Here is an 18,868-nt window from a genome sequence, read left to right on the forward strand (position 1 = left end):
TGCGGGACCTTCAAACACTCTTGCTCTGAGATACAGCCCTTCTCTTAAGACAGTGGTTCTCAGATGGATACAAAAACTTATGGAAGATGCAGCAATGGCAAAACTTACCGGAAAAATAAGAAATCAAGATAACAAACGTTTTATAAAACAATGAAAATGGTTTATGGAATATTTACAAACAGATAAGAACATTGGCAGGATTATTGTAATAACCTGCAGTTTTATAAGAGTATATATTTAAAGTTGATGAATAAATGAGCAAACTTAGTTAATTTGGATATGCAGAAAATATTAAGAATAAATTTAAGGAACCGCAGAAAGAGGGGGAAGGAACTCAAGTTTTGAAATGTTAAAAGGATTGTAAAATTATTGAAATGTATGACACTGAAAATCATAAACAAAATATATTTAAAAAGTGGTTCTCAAACTTTTTTCTCTGGGTCACGGTTTCAGAATAAAAATTTGCTCCCACCACACCATTTTTTTTTAATTGATAAGGAATACACTGGAAAACAAAGAAATAACTCTTAGCAGTGGATGATTTATAACATAGAACACAACTACTTTATAATATGAACATGGAGCATCCAGAAAGTATAAAACAAGAACACGAATCATTCCCAAAGTATAATTCTTAATGAGCCTGTACCTTAAATATGTATACAAACTCAAGAAGAGGTGTAAGCTTGTTTTTGCTCATTTATATTAGGTCTAATTTGAGACAAACTCTCATCTCCTTATCAACATGAAGAAGCCTCTCTCTTTTCTGATCTTTCCTATTTGTCAGAGTTGAAAATCCCTGTTCACAACAGTATGTCGTGGAGAACTGTAAAAGAGTAGCCAATGCCCTTGCTCTCATTTTGAAAATATATCTATCCATACTCTGCAAATTAAAAAGAATTATTTTGATACCATAGTATCAGTGTAGCGACATTGAAATGTTTAGATGTTTCTTTGATTGTCCTTGAATCTTCCTGGCACGCTTGCTATTCCCTCCTGCCACACCTTTTGAAAACCTCTACCTTAAGACCGTATAGTTAAAGCCATGGTTTTCCCAGTAGTGATGTATGGAAGTGAGAGCTGGACCATAAAGAAGGCTGATCGCCGAAGAATTGATGCTTTTGTATTATGGTGCTGGAGGAGACTCTTGAGAGTCCCATGGACTGCAAGAAGATCAAACCTCTCCATTCTTAAGGAAATCAGCCCTGAGTGCTCACTGGAAGGACAGATCATGAAGCTGAGGCTCCAGTACTTTGGCCACCTCATGAGAAGAGAAGACTCCCTGGAGAAGACACTGATGCTGGGAAAGATGGAGGGCACAAGGAGAAGGGGGCGACAGAGGACAAGATGGTTGGATAGTGTTTTCGAGGTTACCAGCATGAGTTTGACCAAACTGCGGGAGGTAGTGGAGGACAGAGGTGCCTGGCGTGCTCTGGTCCATGCGGTCACGAAGAGTCGGACAAGACTAAACGACTAAACAACAACACCTTAAGACATAGGAAGCTGTCTCACACTCTGAAGCATCTCAAAGCAATTTTACAATGCAAGAAAAAAGCGTACATTGAAGTACTCCTTGGAGCAGATCCATTGAAATGACTGAACCCATGTTGGTTGCACCTATTAACTTCCGTGGGTCTACTCTGAGTAGGACTGTCACCCTACAAAAGCAGTTTCAAATAAATAAATAAATTGTACTGCCATATTTAGGCTTTTTCGGATTTGAGGAAAATAGGGTGTATATAAATAGAACAGGCTATTATTAGAACTATGCCTGCTGTGATCGGCAAGGAGGACTTAGAAGAACTTTTTGGAGCTGTTCCTAGATTCATATTACAAACATTTATTCCTCAGGGGTTACGTCCAGGGGTCTTAAGTCAGTGGTGGCTGGTTCCCTCTGAAGTTGACAGGGAGGAAGGCAGGTAGACCAATAGGAGGCAGAGCCAGAGCAAAAACAGACAGAGCTACACCCTGATTGGTTGTAAGTAAGAAGGCAGGCAGTGCCACATGGCGGACCAACTTCCATTGGACTAAGAAAGATGCAGCACAGATGGTATCTCACCCCCTCAAGACTATCGAAGATGTATAAAAATTTAGTGAATACTTGTTGGAGGTGTGGTGGGAGTAATGGCGACATGTATCATATGTGGTGGACATGTAGGAAGATCAAAGTGTTCTGGGGCTTAATTTACGAGGAGTTGAAAAAAATGTTTGGAATAACTTTTTTTAAAAGACCAGAGGCATTTCTGTTAAGCATTGTTGGCAGGGACATCCCGAAGGCCTTTAGGGAGGTATTCTTATACGCAACGACCACAGCTCGGACTTTGGTGGCAAAGGGGTGGAAGGAACAAGACGCCCCGACAATAACGGACTGGCAGTACAAGCTACAAGAATTTGCTGAAATGGCGCAGTTAACAAATACCCTGAGAGGCAATTCAAAACAAAAATTTATGGAAAAGTGGGATAGATATAAAACATATGTTCAAAAATACAGTAAAGGTTCACTATCTATGCTAGCATTTGATTGACGCTGGAGTGAGACTGAGTTGAGAAATAAGACTAAGAGCACATATTGATATAGGAATGTATTAGATAATATGAAAAGAAATATACAATAATAAGAGTACATTCATATGTAAAAAAGGAATATACAAAGGGAAAGACAGGAAGTCTAGTGTGTTGCTATGTATATGATTTTTGGAAAAAATGTTGTTTTTTCTTTGTTCTTTTTGTTGTTGTTTCATTTTCTTTTTAGGTATATAAAATTTGTATATAATTTTTGTATACATGTCGGAAATTATCTTATAGTAAGTCCTGTAATGTAATACGACAATGTTTACCGATGTAATATAAGAATGTTAATAAATAAATAAAATGCAAAAAAGGGGGGAAAGGGGGGGGGAAAGAGTGACAGCTGTTCTCAAGGGTCAACACCTACCCAAATGCTGCATAATGCAGAGCCGTGTCCCCTTCCTCGTCCCACAGGTTGATGTTGGCATGGGCCTGCAACAGGATCTTCACCACTTCCACCTGTCCCAGGTAAGAGGCCACTTGCAAGGCTGTCCTGCCCTGGTTTTTGACATCGACCTGATGAGAAAAGGTAGGGTCATCGTTTCATTTATTCAACAAGAAGGTCGATAAACAGCCAACTCAAAGCAACAACAACATAAAAAACCACGAAATTATGAAGACCAATAAATTTACAGAACAAGGTGACTGACACTGAATGAAATTAATTCTCTAACATTTAATTAATTTTTTTTTCTTAAAAAAAAGAAAAGAAAAACTCGTCAAAATGAAACAGTTTACTGCAGGTGACGAAATAGCCGAAGTGCAGGTGTCTGTCTGGTTTCAAGGGGAACGGTGTTCTAAATTGCTGGTGCCGCTTTGCTAAAAAGTCTCTGCGAGTTCCCCTGAATACCAGTTCCTGGGAATCAACTGGGGAGAGTGTTGCTGCGGCATATGCAGGCTTCCCTGAAGGCATCTGGCTGGCATCTGTGAGAAAAGGAATGCTAGACCAGATGGACCTTTAGCCTAATCTACCTGCAGGGCTCTACTTAGGTTCTTACTGTTGCTTGCATTTACATCTGATCACTGGATACAACCCACTATTGGGTTGTTGTTGTTTTTTAATGTCCAGGGGTCAGCAAACTTTTTCAGCAGGGGGCCGGTCCACTGTCCCTCAAACCTTGTGGGGGGCTGGACTATGTTTTGTTTTTTGGGGGAGGGGGGAATGAACGAATTCCTATGCTCCACAAATAACCCAGAGATGCATTTTAAATAAAAGCACACATTCTACTCATGTAAAAACACGCTGATTCCCGGACTGCCTACGGGCCGGATTTAGAAGGCGATTGGGCCGGATCCGGCTCCTAGGCCTTAGTTTGCCTACCCATGTTCTAAACAGTTGTTTTAATTGTTTTCACCAATAATTTTTATTGCTTTATCCTTTTTGTAAACTGCTCCAAAACTCTCTTTTTTAAAAAACAAAATAAAGTGGTACATAAATTTTGTGAAAGGGAAAGACCACTCTCCTCCTCCTGAAGTTTTCAGTGAATGGTAACGCAGAGGAATTGCGTTCTGAACCTCAGAACCACTCTGATTTCAATGGGTTCTGCAAAGAGTAGGGCTAACGTTGGCTGTAACCCAGTGATTATTTTTTAATAAATAAATACTTTGAAAACAAATTTGAACACACACACATACACAAATTTTTAAGATATTTTTAAAAATACAACATCTGTCCCATTGCCAGAGACAACTTGCCTTGTCGGGATATTTCTGAACCAGTTCCCGGACCTTGGACGCATTTCCATGTGCAGCCTCTATGACCAGGCGCCCCGGGCTGTCCGCTTCCATCTTTTGGGCCAGCAGCCTTCCCAGCACAGAGAGCAGCGTGCCTGTTTGGAGAGATGGGAAACAGTCCTCCAATTAATGTACTTTTCCATGCGGCAAGGGCTGCTTTGGATTGGCTTCCGCTTTGGCAATTTGGCGTGCGTCGCTTGCAATTGTAAGCGTTCGCCAGTTGGGTGAGTGATATTCGGTTCCACATCCCCTCCCCCCCTCAATTGCTCAACAACCGTGGATTTTGTTGTTGTTTAGTCGTTTAGTCGTGTCCGACTCTTCGTGACCCCATGGACCAGAGCACGCCAGGCACCTCTGTCCTCCACTACCTCCCGCAGTTTGGTCAAACTCATGCTGGTAACCTCGAAAACACTATCCAACCATCTCGTCCTCTGTCGCCCCCTAATCCTTGTGCCCTCCATCTTTCCCAGCATCAGTGTCTTCTCCAGGGAGTCTTCTCTTCTCATGAGGTGGCCAAAGTACTGGAGCCTCAGCTTCACAATCTGTCCTTCCAGTGAGCACTCAGGGCTGATTTCCTTAAGAATGGAGAGGTTTGATCTTCTTGCAGTCCATGGGACTCTCAAGAGTCTCCTCCAACAACATAATTCAAAAGCATCAATTCTTCGGCGATCAGCCTTCTTTATGGTCCAGCTCTCACTTCCATACATAACAACCGTGGATATTCCCTCCCAAAAAAAAGCTCAACAACTCTGTGCCATCTCCCCCCATTTTCTTAAATTTGAGCCCCTCAATTAGGGGGTGTTTTATAGACAGAAAAGTACAGTGGTACCTCTGGTTTCGTACTTAATTCATTCCGGAGGTCCGTTCTTAACATGAAACTGTTCTTAACCTGAAGCACCACTTTAGCCTATGGGGCCTCCTGCTGCCGCTGCGCCACCAGAGCACTATTTCTGTTCTCATCCTGAAGCAAAGTTCTTAACCCGAGGTACTATTTCTGGGTTAGAGGAGTCTGTAACCTGAAGCGTATGTAACCTGAAGCGTATGTTACCCGAGGTACCACTGTACAGATTATTAAAAGGCGTTCCCCCTCCCTCCTAAGCTGGCTACTGCTTTCCTTTCAGACTCCTCACTTTTAGATTCCTTGGCATCTTCAGTGGTCATGAGGTTTGCATCTTCCTCCCTCTGGTAGGCCGTCAGGCAAGCGGGGTTGAAGGTCCAGGACTGGCCTGCAAAAGACACCCGCAAGTCCCCATCTCCAAACACTTTAATCACCTTGCCAATGTGCCCCAGGGTCTGCAAAGGGAAAGGGAAAATTGAAACGTGAGGGGTGGGGGGGTGGGGGAAAGCTCCTTGTTGTTATTCATCCTTTTTGTTCCGTCTAAGTAAGAAAAGCAGCAGAACATTACATTGTGGAGTACTCCTGTTTCCAGCCAGCCATGCCCCTTTGAAGAATGTGCCATCCATTTCACTGGCTGGCCAGCCATGCCCCTTTCCAGGATATACCATTCCATCGCCCCTCCCCACAACTGTCAAGTCAAAATTCCATAGCCACTGAGCAATATATAGCAGGTGTGGGGAAACTCCAGTTGCTGCTGAACTACAACTCCCATCAGCCCTAGCAAGTTTGACACCAATGGTCTGAGGAATGATGGGAGCTGGCAGTTCAGCAATATGGAGGGCCAAAGGTATCCCCACACCTGGGACATGGGATTCCAAGACAGCAAAGCCTTAATGCAAGGAGAAGTCAGGCGCTTTTAAAAAGGGTATGTGTGTCCTTCAGCTCCTTCTCAGAAAAAAACAAAACCACGAAGCGCTATGGAATAATATACTGGCTGTGCAAAAACTCAAGACAAGTCACGATTTGCGGGGTTGAATGTGAGATACCGGTCATATTTTTGAATGCTTCCCCCTTTAGGGTTGTTACCAGGTTTTTAAGATGTCTTGCTGAATGAATCAGCGATCCGATCAATTAAAAACGGATGCAGTGAATCTGCACACAACTCAAAATCCTGCATGCAAATGAAAAGAGAGGTGGGGGGGGGGAATAATTCTTTGATTTTAGATGTCCTAATGAAGGCTTTGGAGATTTTTAAAAAATGGATTTATTTGAGCCAGGCTGTAATCCTTTTTTAAAAAAACAACACATTGACATTTCATGATTCATTTACTTCACAAAATGCATATATTCACTTGACCATCCAACTGTTGACTAGGGAGCAAGCCTTGCTGAACAAAGTAAAGAAATTGTCTGCAGTGTACACTTTGGAGGTTTTTTTTAAAAAATTGATTTACCAAACCAATTAATCAAGTCAGGCTGCAATCCTAAAAAAGAAAAAAAAAGAAACCCACTCACTAGGGAGTAAGCCTCACTGAACAAAGTGGGACATACCTCTGAGGAATATGAATATGTCTACTGAATTAACAAAATAAAATGTTGCATCCAAAAATATTTTGTGTGCAGGAAGTGAGCACTGAATGCTTCTTCTCCTTTGCTTGTGTGTCAGCTGGGAAACAGTGTTTTATTTATTTCATTTATATCCCACCTAATTTCTCCAAGGTGCTCAAGCTGGCATATGAGTTCCCCCCCCACCTCCTCATTTAATCCCCACAACAACCCTGTGAGGTAGGATAGGCTGAGAAGCAATGACTGGCCCAAGTGAGCTTCATGGCTGAGTGGGGATTTGAACCCTGATCTCCCAGGTGTTAGCCTGACCCTCTAACCCTGTGGTGGCCAAACGTGGCCCTCCAGCTGTTTGGTGACTACAATTCCCATCATCCCTGACCACTGGTTGTAGTCTAAAAACAGCTGGAGGGCCAAGTTTGGCCACCACTGCTCTAACCACTATACCACACTAGCTGGGGGACATAATAAGGCAAAGATTTTGTAGTGGGCAAGGTGGGATTGAAGACCCCTTTGCCGGGGTCAGCTTGGGCAGAAGCCAATCAGTGGGCAGAGCTGATGTTAGGAACACTGGAAGCTGCCTGATGCAGAATCAAGGCCATTGGTCCATCTAACTCAGCACTGTCCATCTAACTCAGTACTGTCTGCACTGTCTGGCAGCAGCTCTCCAGGGTTTCAGACAGCTGCCTCTCCCAGTGATGCCAGGAATTGCACTTGGGACCTCCTGCATGCAAAGCGGATGATCTGCCAGTGAGCCCTTCCCCTTACTGGTCCATCAGCCCTCACTGCTCTTGTTTAAAACACGGTGGCAGCTGTTAAAATTTCGGAGAGCTGCGTTCGAATTTTAACACACCAGGGGAGAGGGGAAAAGCATGGGCTGGATTGTTTTAAGTAACTGCGCTGTCTTGGAATAGAAGGACACTCACAGGGGTCATTTCATCAGTCCACTCCCCGTGACCAGCTTGCAACTGCTTGATTCTTTCCATATCATCTATCACCCGGACAACATCATCAACCCAAAAGGTGTTGAGCTACAAGGAAAAAGAAAATCAGAAGCATTTTTCTTTTCGGTGCGTGGGGGAGAAAGGAATCATAGGAAAGAAAGAGAGATAGATAGATATATAATATATTTTATATTATAAACTAATATAATATACACAGCTGCCCAGAGCGGCTGGAGCAACCCAGATGGATGGGGAACAAATAATTATGTATTATTATTAATTATTGTTATTATATTTTATAGACAGCTAAATCCATCAAGCATTAACCGCGGAGATGCAGGATGGTGGCGGTGACCATCCCTGGCTAAGATTTCGGTAAACATTCGTAGGGCCTTTTAACCCAGCCGCAGGCCCTCCAGACATTTTTGACCCCAAGCCCTGCCACTCACAGCAATCTACAGTGGGGTTTTTGTGGACGCCATTTTGATTCAAGATGGCGGACTCACGGAACCTGTCAAAGCTGCCTCAGTTTCAACCACCGTTTTCAAAACTGCACAAATCTGGTGGTTTCTTATAATTCCCAAGGAACGTCAGGTGAGAGGTTCCTAGTATCTATCAGTTCTTAACATTGTTTATAGATCCCTGTATGTGCCCCTCCCCCCGCATTTCAGACAAACATATGCCCTTTAAATTAAAGGAAGTGAAGTTAGATGATTTCTGCGTGAGGGGACCCCCTGTTTTCTCTTTACGGTGTGTGCTTTAAATGGACATGTGTTTAGGTTCTCTTAAAGACCAGGGATTGGGAACAAGATTTGGCCCTCCAGATGCTGTTGGATTCCCAGCATCTGCCAGCCCCAGCCAGCATGACTAATGGTCAGAGCTAATGATGGGTCATGGGGGCTGGAGTTTACAGCAACAGATAGGGGGGTCGTGCCCAAGTTCTTGAGCAATATACTCAATAGAAACTAAAGCAAAATAGAGACTGCTCTTGTTCAAACAGGAATGGGCTACTCTTCCATTGCTTAAAAAAACAAAGAACAGGTAGCCAGCTTTTCCCTTCGATCATGTGTTTCTTGTTCCTTTAATCGAGCAACTGATTAAACTTCACTTTGATTAACAAAGGGCTTCTGGTGGGGAGGGTGAGACAGCCACAACTGCCACTGAAATCGGCAAGGGAGGAGGGTAATGCCATCGAACACCCTCTCACTTGGAATCTGCCATCAAGACTCAAGCTGTGCGGCGGGAGCTGCCCTGGCCAGGACATTGTCACTTACGACGTTCCTGGATCTGGTTTGCGGGAGGCAGAAGAGAATGCTTCAGAACTACCCCTTATCGAGAGCAAGGCACTCAGAACTGCCGCTGTCAAAAAGAGTTGCTTGTCAGAACTTGTGCTGGAGCCAAGGACAGCCAGAGAGAAAGCAGATCGCCTTTCTCCCCACTCCTTCGACACAACAGCAAGCAAACGCTGAACGTCTGAATTCAGCGACTGCCAACATCTTATCGGTGTATCTCTACACAGCTTCACATCTGTCACTTGGGGAGGGAGAAGGATTTGCTGACAATTGTCCACGAATGTGACAATGACCAATTCTTGATAACTCTCTGAGATATACACTTGCTGGGACAAAACAAAGATCTGCAGGGGCAATAACATAGTGACTTTGGGGAAGCATCATGGAACAACTAATAAAGCAAAAGGACATGTGGACAGTCCAGTACAAATCCACCATTAATGTACTACTATTGCATCAGTGACATGTTGCAGCACCCCAATAGCACATCAGCCAACAAATGTTATTCTCCTGCTAATAGGCTCCCCTTCCATTCCCTGTCCTTTCTCCCCCATCCATCTATGAACTACGGCACAATTTTTAGATCCATCGCCAGGATGCGTCAGCCACACTCACCTTGGTCAGAGCTCCTGGATGGAACGTCCAACGGGTATCGCTATTGAACTGGACTCTGACATCTCCTCTGTCTGTGATTCTGTGGACAGTTCCTGTTTGGCCAATGAACTTTGGAAGGAAAGGAACGGAGAAGTATTGGGGAGGAGCGGGGAGGTGAGGAGAGAGAAAATTAAAGGTTGTTATTTGAAAGCAAGAAATGCGAGTTTTTAACCATCGGATGCCCCCCCTGCAGCAAGCCAGTAGCCCCTCCTCGCTCACAAATACATTTTCAAATTGCTGAAATATTTATTGCTAAAGTCCATGGCCAGAATAATATGCATGGATCAATGCCACAGAAGTTTAAAACACAAGTTCACACAAACAGTTCTTATTATTTCTTAAGATTTATCTTTTGCTGGCGAATGGTGCTCAAAGTCTCCAAGCGACTTACCCGCATTTAACTTGCATGCATTCACCTTTAAACGCTCAACACACAAAAAACTAAAAACCAAGGGGGTGGACAGGGGGCAAGCTTCTGGGAAAAAAGACTTTGGCAATCCCGCCCGTCATTGAACCCAATGTATTTTGACTATACACGATTTGGATTTTGAATGTAACCCCTGTGTACATTGAGTCTCACCTGCATATTATTCCATTAAAAAGTAACATGAAACATTAATATTCTCATACAAGTACATATAATGCACAACAGGAACAGTAAGCTTTGGTAGCACACTAACAGGAGAACAAATCGGATCACTCCTTCAGTTGTATGCAATGTTAATCCTACTCAGATCAGGCCCACTGAAATTAACTTGGGTCCAATGCTTTCAATGGGTCTACCCCATCTGCAACTTCTTCTTCTTCTTCTTCTTCTTCACATTTACATTCTATAGATAGGTTAGGCTGAGAAAGATTAACTAGCCCAAGTTCAGCCAGCGGGTTTCACGGTTGAGTGGGGATATGAACCCTTGTCTCCTCCTAGATCCAGTCCAGGACTCTAACCACTATATTGCACTGGCTTAGCTGAACACAACCTCCTGCAGCAGTAGAAAATATATTATTTTAAAAATTGATAGCACGAATGAGAACTGCAACAAAATGTTGCAGCGTGGAGACCTCCCTGTCTAGGATTCTGTTCCATTCTGTTCCAACCAACAGTCAATCACAATTCTGTGCATGCTCAATCCCCCTGGAGTTTTTGGACCTCCTCCCAGGTTTAAAGCCCCCCCCCTCTTTTTTTTAAATGCGGTCCCCTACCTCAGCCATTTTCGGGTTCCATCCCCCGTGCCCTTCCTGCATCTCTCGTAAGATGTCGATGTCCAAGAGGCATTTCACTTTGTCCCCATGCTGGAACGGGTGCCTTTCAGTGCTCTCTTTCTTCTGCAACTCGGCCGGCTTACCTGGAGAAAGAGAGAGAAAGAGCAGCTGCCGACAGCGGAATGCACAATTTTGCATCTTGAGTGCGTTCAGACAACAAACTAAATCCTGGGGTAGATGGGAAATCTCTAAAAGCCAGATCAGAGGCAAAAAAAATGCTGCATGTAGGAGCTGCTGTTGTTCCAATTCCACTCCCCTCCTCTCTGACCCACTCTGAAATCAGTCAGCAATCCATGTTTATTTGAGAGGGTGTTGTTTTAATTTTTTAGGGAAGGCATCCTCTTTTCAGTACTTTCCCCTGCAAACCCTGGATTTGCCAAAACCTGCACATGGTGCCATTTGGGCTACAAAATGAACGGCACTCACAGTTTGGAGCATTGGAATTAGAATGAACAACTGTAATCAACAAATTATGCTAGTAGGACTACAAGAAGTTTTGTAAGGAGAAATATATGAAGTGTTACAAAGTATAAAAAGATAGAGATATTGGTAATGAGTTTGAAATGTAATAGGGAAGATAAGAAATGCATACTGAGAGATTAGATTGGAAAATTTTCAGACAGGATTGATGGAAGTCAAAAATTTGAATAAGATGTAAAAGTATGTCTAATTACTGTTGAAAATGATATGTTAAAAAAGCTAATTAAAAATTATATTAAAAAAAGAAGGAATTAGAATGAACAACAGCCCAATTTTCTCTTCAGCTCCTAAATCGGTGCATGGATTTTGTTTTTGCTTTTTAAGAAAGCTTGTTCCCCCAACATTTCCCTAAGCTGGTGCAAAAAACCCCCCAAAGTGTGCTATTAGAGACCAGCATTTAGCACGACCGCAGTGCAAGTTACATTGTACGTACTCAATGGGTAAATCTCACACACCCCTTCCCTGAGAGGGTTTCACACACATACCTAATCTGGGAAGATGTTCCTTGTAGTAAAAGCCCCCTGTCACTTCTGCAACGCACTTCAGGTCCACTTTCCCCTTGTGCCCGACTCGGTACACGTTTGTGGTGCCGTCGGCCCACGTCACGCTGGCGACGCTCCGCCCGGTTTCCACATCCCAGCCGCGGATGTCGACCACGCGTCCGGCTTTGCCTTCGCCACCTGTCCGCAGGGATAAGAACAGGGCACAGTTGAAACGTGCCAATTCAACCATTCTCTCCCACCCGTAACACACACACACACACACACACACAGGTTTTCATCTCAAGCTCTTTGCCAGGAGGTTGAGACGGCTTACGTGAGGCCATCTGCAGATCACGACCTTCCGTGGCTCTAACTGCAACAAAGCCCCAAAGATTAGAAAGAAGTTCCCTGGGAAACGGCAGGCAGGAAGAATCCCTTGCCGGAGAAGGGGAGCTTAAGAGGTCAAGAGTGGAGCCTGTCTGACCCAGTGGCTGCACGTCTCCAGTCCTGTCAGGTCGCCTGCCTTCAGGGGTGCGGGGAGTGGAGTAATAAGGCCACATACACAAAGGGAACCCGTTCGAATCCAGCCTCCTTGAGAGGAAGAATTCTCAAAATTCCAACTGCACAGCAAAACAAACACGGGCTGCATTCGCAAAATACGTTTAAAGTGCTCCATCCCTTTAATAGTCATGGCTTACACTCCCTCCAAAGAATCCCGGGAGCTATAGTTTAAGGGTTTGGAGAGTTGTTACACGACTCGCAGAACTACAATTCCCAGAGTTAGAACAATAAAATCACATGGGCATGACTGACTCAAGTCCATTTATTTTGCTGGATATGATCTTGTTGGATACGTCACCCCGTCTGTTTTTATACCGTTTACCGGGTCCTGAGCCAAGCGAAACTGTTTGCTGAGAGTGGGGATTGAGCCACAAGCGCTCTGGCCTTACTGGTGAGATTCCCAATGGGCAAGAATAGGATATTGGACTGGATAGACCCTCAGCCTGATCCACTGGGGCTCTCCTGGTGTTCTTCTAAAGCCCACTGAGTAGCCCTCACTTAGATTGTCTCAATGCAAGCAGTTAAAGGGTTCCCCCACTTAAGCAGAGGATTCAACCCTGTAGCTCGGGCCCTTACATTTAATCAATCACACACACTGTTATGAAATTTAGGGCAGTAGTCTCCAATACTAGTCCTACGCAGAGTAGAAAATGTATCCTGACATAATTTTCTTCATTTCTTTTCAGGTTATGTCTAAAGCTATGTGCACCATTTGTTTGGTTTGTTATTTAATTTAATAATTCAAATCCTCTTTACCCAGGCCTATGGCTACTAAATAATCTATGGCCTGTGAAAATGTGGGGGATTGGACTGTTATTATGATGATTATTTTATTATTAGGCCATCTGCTATTATGGTTTTTTTAAATAATGTTTTTATTATTGATGCTCTGTAATGTGTTCTTAATGTTGCACACTGCCCTGGGATCCTCTGATTATTTAAACTGAATGAATAATAACAGGGTGCAAACTGGTACACAATTCTAAAAGCATCCAACACACAAAGACCTTGCTGGCCAAACTGTACCTGCCGCACGCCGTAGAACATGGTTGTGTTGACATCCCCGTCATACTGATATTGTCAACTTCCAGTTTCTTTCCCCTTCGGCGCCTGTACTAACTGTGCTATTATTATTTGTATCTAGATTATGCCCTTTGGGTTGCAGGCAACAGGGTGTGTTCCGCTTGTCTCATGGCTAGAAAGCACAAGACCAAACCGTTTTCTGCTTGTCTCGTGCTTTCTAGACATGCGTAATAGCAGTCTTGCCTTTGCCCCGCTGCTTTTGCCTGGAAGGCAATAATCCATGGAAAACGCAAATGTAGTTTGCTCTAACTGAGTGCTAAATCATGGGTTTTCCCAGGTGAAAGAGGCAGGGGAAATGGGAAGTGTGAGCCCAAAGTTTCAAGGGTTTGTTATTTTTCTTTTATTCTGCAAGACTCCACAGAACTAGTGCAACTTTCGCTCATTCAGAGCGGACCCATTCAAATCGATGGACATGACATACTGAGGCCCATGGATTTTCAGCAGGTCTGTGCTGAGTAAAACTTGGCTGAGCGCAAGCCACCATGCAGATTAAGGGAAATGTATTTGCCCAAGGCCCTCTCTACAGATCCATGAGGGACAGAGCCTCTCGCTTCTTGTCTTGAATATAGAATTTCTCTGCCCACATCACAAGGAGCCAACTCCCACTCCCCTAAAAGGCAAAAAGCACCTCACCGTCCTGGTTACCCCATTCCCAGTCGGGGCCCCGAACCACTTTCGCGCCCTGGAAAGTCCCCTTTAACGCGATGCGTGGCAAGTTCTGTCGTGGGCTCACAGTGACTCTGCAAGAGGGAAAGAGGAAAAAAAAACATGTCATTTCCCCTGCTGCTCATACAAACAAAGCCAATTTGGAGGTGAAACACAGACAGTTGGGAGCGCCGCCGATGCAGACAAGTGCCTGTACACCCACACACAGTACAGGTAGTCCTCTTCCACACTGGGTGCCATATTTACTTCAATTAAAGGCCCCTGTTATTTAGTAGTCAGCCTACGCAAGTATATATTTCCTATTATATGCTCCTTGGTTATCTTGCCTTACCCATGGCTTGGGCTTAGTGTTGCATGCTAACCTGGAGTTTCAAGGGTTTGTTATTTTTCTTTTATTTTGCAAGGCTCCACAGAACTGCATGTTAGCCTGGAGAAGAGGAGGTTAAGGGGTGATATGATAGCCATGTTCAAATATATAAAAGGATGTCACATAGAGGAGGGAGAAAGGTTGTTTTCTGCTGCTCCAGAGAAGCGGACACGGAGCAATGGATCCAAACTACAAGAAAGAAGATTCCACCTAAACATTAGGAAGAACTTCCTGACAGTAAGAGCTGTTTGACAGTGGAATTTGCTGCCAAGGAGTGTGGTGGAGTCTCCTTCTTTGGAGGTCTTTAAGCAGAGGCTTGACAACCATATGTCAGGAGTGCTCTGATGGTGTTTCCTGCTTGGCAGGGGGTTGGACTCGATGGCCCTTGTGGTCTATTCCAACTCTATGATTCTATGAACCCAAAGGCTATAGTTTGTCTCGCTCCAGCCAAATCACATGCTGTAGCCGAGGATTGTTCCTAGCTTACTGTTCATGCTTTTCACGTAGGGGGGAGAGAAACCAAGAACCTGGTTTAGGACACAATCCTAAGCCAAACCATAGCTTAGCTCTGGGTAGCACAGCAGTGGTAGGGCCAGAGGAGGAGCACAGCAACCATGTTAGTCATGCTTTAGCTTAGCATTACATTGGGGAAGGGCTACAGCCCAGTGCAGAGCATCTGCTTTGCATGCAGAAGATACCAGGTTCAATCTCCAATGGCATCTCCAGGTAGGGCTGGGAAAAGACCCATCTGCGATCCTGAAGAGCTGCTGCCAATCAGGGTAGGCAATACTGAGCTAGATGGACCAATGGTCTGACTCAGTAGAAGGCAGTTTCCTTTTTTATGTTCTTTTTTCTTGTTTTACTGACATTTATGTCTGCTGTCCTGGAAATATAATTTGTTGAAAGGGTGTGTATGTGTGTAGGGTGGAATTATTTATTAAACTGTGTGTGTGCGTACTTACATCTACATCTATAGGGCTCAGAGTGCAGTGGTTAGAGCTGTGGTGGCTGGTGCCCACTGGGACCAGTAGGGCAGAATGGAGGGAGCCCAAATAGTAGGCGGAGTCAGAGCCAATGACTGGCACGGCAGAATATATATGTATATCCTCCTTCCCTGTGAAGAGAACATAGCCTTTCCACAGGGCAGTTTATTGTGGAATCTGGGCTGCTCATATAACACTGGTCCTGAAAGACCTACATTGGCTCCCAGTACGTTTCCGAGCACAATTCAAAGTGTTGGTACTGACCTTAAAAAGCCTTAAATGGCCTCGGCCCAGTATATCTGAAGGAGCGTCTCCACCCCCATTGATCTACCCGGACACTGAGGTCCAGATCCAAGGGCCTTCTGGCAGTTCCCTCCTTGCGAGAAGTGAGGTTACAGGGAACCAGGCAGAGGGTCTTCTCAGTGGTGGCACCGGCCCTGTGAAACGCCCTCCCATCAGATATCAAAGAAATAAACAACTATCTGACTTTTAGAGATCATCTGAAGGCAGCCCTGTTTAGGGAAGTTTTTAATGTCTGATGTTTTATCGTGCTTTTAATATTCTGCTGGGAGTTGCCCAGAGTGGCTGGCAAGGCTCAGCCAGATGGACGGGGTATAAATTTCTTCTTCTTCTTCTTCTTCTTCTTCTTCTTCTTCTAACTTATCAAATTGTCCACACAACATCGTTCTCATCAAAATGCCATCCCATCTCTCACAGCCCCGCTAAATCTGGATTTATAATTTTAATAACAACAATAGTAGTAGATTTTCTTTCTGCAGCCAACAATAAACTGCCCTGCTCACAACCCCTTCCAAGGAAGTTTACGGGTAAATTTAATCACAGTGAGACAACTGCTAAATAAATAAATAAATAAATAAATAAATAAATACATACAGCAGAGGTCAAATATCTATCTCAATATAAGGTTCCCCAGCCCTGTTTTAAATCAGAGCAGCCACTCATGCAGGGACATGGCAAGACGCCTCCTTTCTTGATGATGCTCCCAGCTCCCGGAAGCCTTTAGTTCTCCCAGATGCTGCTGGACTATGGCTCCCATCATCCCTGACCATTGGCCATGCTGCCTGGGGCTGATGGGAATTGGAGTCCAACAACACCTGGAGGACCACAAGTTGCCCATCCCTGATGTAGAACCACAGTTTATAGGAGGTCAGAGTAGACCCACTGAAGCTAATGAACAAGACTAACTTAGGTCCATTCACTGTGTATCATCTAGCTGAATGAAACCAAAACCATTTTCATACACAATCATGAGTGACTTTTTCGTTTGTTAAGGGGGGTTGAAAACAACACCACAGAACTCCTAGACAACGGTGACATGGACTGGGTGGACATCACTCAGAACTTGTCTCAATAAATATAAATTTGTCTTATATTAAGAAATGCATTAACCACCTCTTCACCTGTAACGCCTTGCCATGTTTTAATTCACAACATAATATGTATTTTCACAACGTTTTGTTTAAGTTGCTGGTTGTTGCTTCCGTTTTCTGCACACTGCTTAGAGATATTTTTTAATATATTAAGCGGTACAGAAATTAAACAATCAATTAAAACAATCAAGAATGATTATTTAGACCAACATAAAATTTACGTGTTGCTTCTCTGCTTACAACAACTCTCGGCGAAATGTATATTAAAGAAATCAGAGTAACTGAAACATTTAGAACAGCAAACAGAAAGTCAAGTAGTATAAAAAGGAGAAACAGTCATTGACACACATTGTTAAAAATTAAGGATGCAACAACAACAACAACAACAACAACAACAGTTCCTGGTTTCCTTGCTTAGAAGGATCTCAGAAAGCAGTTGATGGAAAACAACCTTTCTCTCCCCAAGACCCTGGAGAGGTGCTGCCGGTCAGAGTATGCAGCACTGGGGGGAGATGAGAAAGAATAGTCGGACCTCCTTGGAGGCACTCCCCTTACCAGCCTTGTTGGGCCGGGTCTCAGTCTTGCCACACTATCAGATTCAGCCAAGAGGCAAAGGTTTCAAGTTGAATCCAATGACAGTCCTATGCAAAGTGCATCCTCTGAAGCTAATGGACATGACTCACCTGGGTCTAGTCTGAGCATAACTAAGCTGAATGCATGTTCTTAAAATGTGCACTCAAACCACACCACACTAGGTTTTACTGAGAGTTAACCCACAAAAATTAACGGACCTAAGTTAGCCATGACCAATAATTTCAATGGCAGGATAGCACAGGACACAAACCTTTACGTTTCTTCCCGAAACAACGCTTGCGCTACTGAGACTTACAACCCAACGCTTCCTCCTCCCCAGAAAGTCAAGCTAAAATCTACAAAAGGCTCAGGGCAAGCAAGAAGGATACGTCTCTGCGCGGTACCCACACAATGGTGAAGATGGGATCTGACGTCCGGTTGAAGCAGCTCCCAATGCCCATAACGGGATCGGTATTCCTCGCGTCCCAAAATCAAACCAAGTGCATTTGATTAAGCAGAAACTTCGGGCCAAGCCCTTCAAGAATTCCAGCTGGGGGTTGAGGAAGCAAAAAACTCTCCCGCCGCCATAATGAAACCGCTTCCACATTTGCGTGGCTTCCGTAATGGGGGAAGAAGAGGCATAACACTTCCAAGCCCCTGACTTAGCCTGTTGCTTAATACCCGGCAGCAGACGGCAGAGACTTGGGAGGATAAACCCCTGACGCAGCCTGGGAACCACTGCGCCACTAAAATTAACCTTTGGCTCTCACTTTGGCTCATTAATGGATTGCTTCAGTGGCGTGGCATGCCTGGGGAAAGGTGCTTAGGAGAGAAGACCAGGGGGCAGGTTTATCTGCACACACGATGGCTAATCGGTATCTTTCCAGCAGCTTTCCGTGATCCAGATTGTAACGTGATAGGAGCCAAGAGCGAGGAGGGAGGGCAATCCTGCTCAGCCAGTCTGCAGTACTAAAATTCTGTACCGGGGTCACATCAATTCAGCAATCAAAAAAAGAAAAAGAAAGAAATGAAAAGGATTCTGCAACTGGAAGCAACTGATACATTTTTCCTTCAAGAAGTTCAAGGACATACACAATCCCCTCCAACTTATTTTAAAATAGCATCATAGTGCTTTAAATGTATAGTGTCATTGTGGTATTGGACTGGTTCAAAACCAGAGGACCGTCCTCTGTAAAGTAGGACATGCTACTAGACATAATTCTGCGTGCAATTTGGGGTTGTTGTTTTTTTATTTCAGCCCTTCCCGGCCCAAAGATATTTTCTCCTCTGACACAGATCCCCCTAAGCAAGTGGAGAAACAAATTGCACAGAAGAATTCACAGTCAAGAGGAAAAACGCCTCAGGCCTACCCATTCCCCTCGATCAAAATTTGTCCTGGAGGGTCCCTGCCCGCCTCAGTCAATGCCGT

General features: G+C 44.2%; 1 protein-coding gene across 2 annotated transcripts in view; it reads right to left on the reverse strand.

Annotated features, from left to right (window-relative positions):
* Positions 1-18,868, reverse strand: part of MIB2 (MIB E3 ubiquitin protein ligase 2) — a 72,185-nt gene that overhangs the window by 7,985 nt on the left and 45,332 nt on the right. Inside the window, exons 4-11 of one of the 2 annotated variants that reach the window (XM_028740882.2) lie at positions 14,093-14,199; positions 11,819-12,013; positions 10,794-10,936; positions 9,555-9,662; positions 7,630-7,734; positions 5,433-5,595; positions 4,264-4,397; positions 2,936-3,084 (exon numbers count right to left, since the gene is read on the reverse strand). In XM_028740882.2, the coding sequence (XP_028596715.2) occupies positions 2,936-3,084; positions 4,264-4,397; positions 5,433-5,595; positions 7,630-7,734; positions 9,555-9,662; positions 10,794-10,936; positions 11,819-12,013; positions 14,093-14,199 (1,104 nt within the window). The remainder of the gene's footprint in view (positions 1-2,935; positions 3,085-4,263; positions 4,398-5,432; positions 5,596-7,629; positions 7,735-9,554; positions 9,663-10,793; positions 10,937-11,818; positions 12,014-14,092; positions 14,200-18,868) is intronic. The other variant, XM_077931334.1, reaches the window with a different exon arrangement.

Source organism: Podarcis muralis, chromosome 7 (genome assembly GCF_964188315.1).
Source record: "Podarcis muralis chromosome 7, rPodMur119.hap1.1, whole genome shotgun sequence".
Taxonomy (NCBI): Eukaryota; Metazoa; Chordata; class Lepidosauria; order Squamata; family Lacertidae; genus Podarcis; species Podarcis muralis.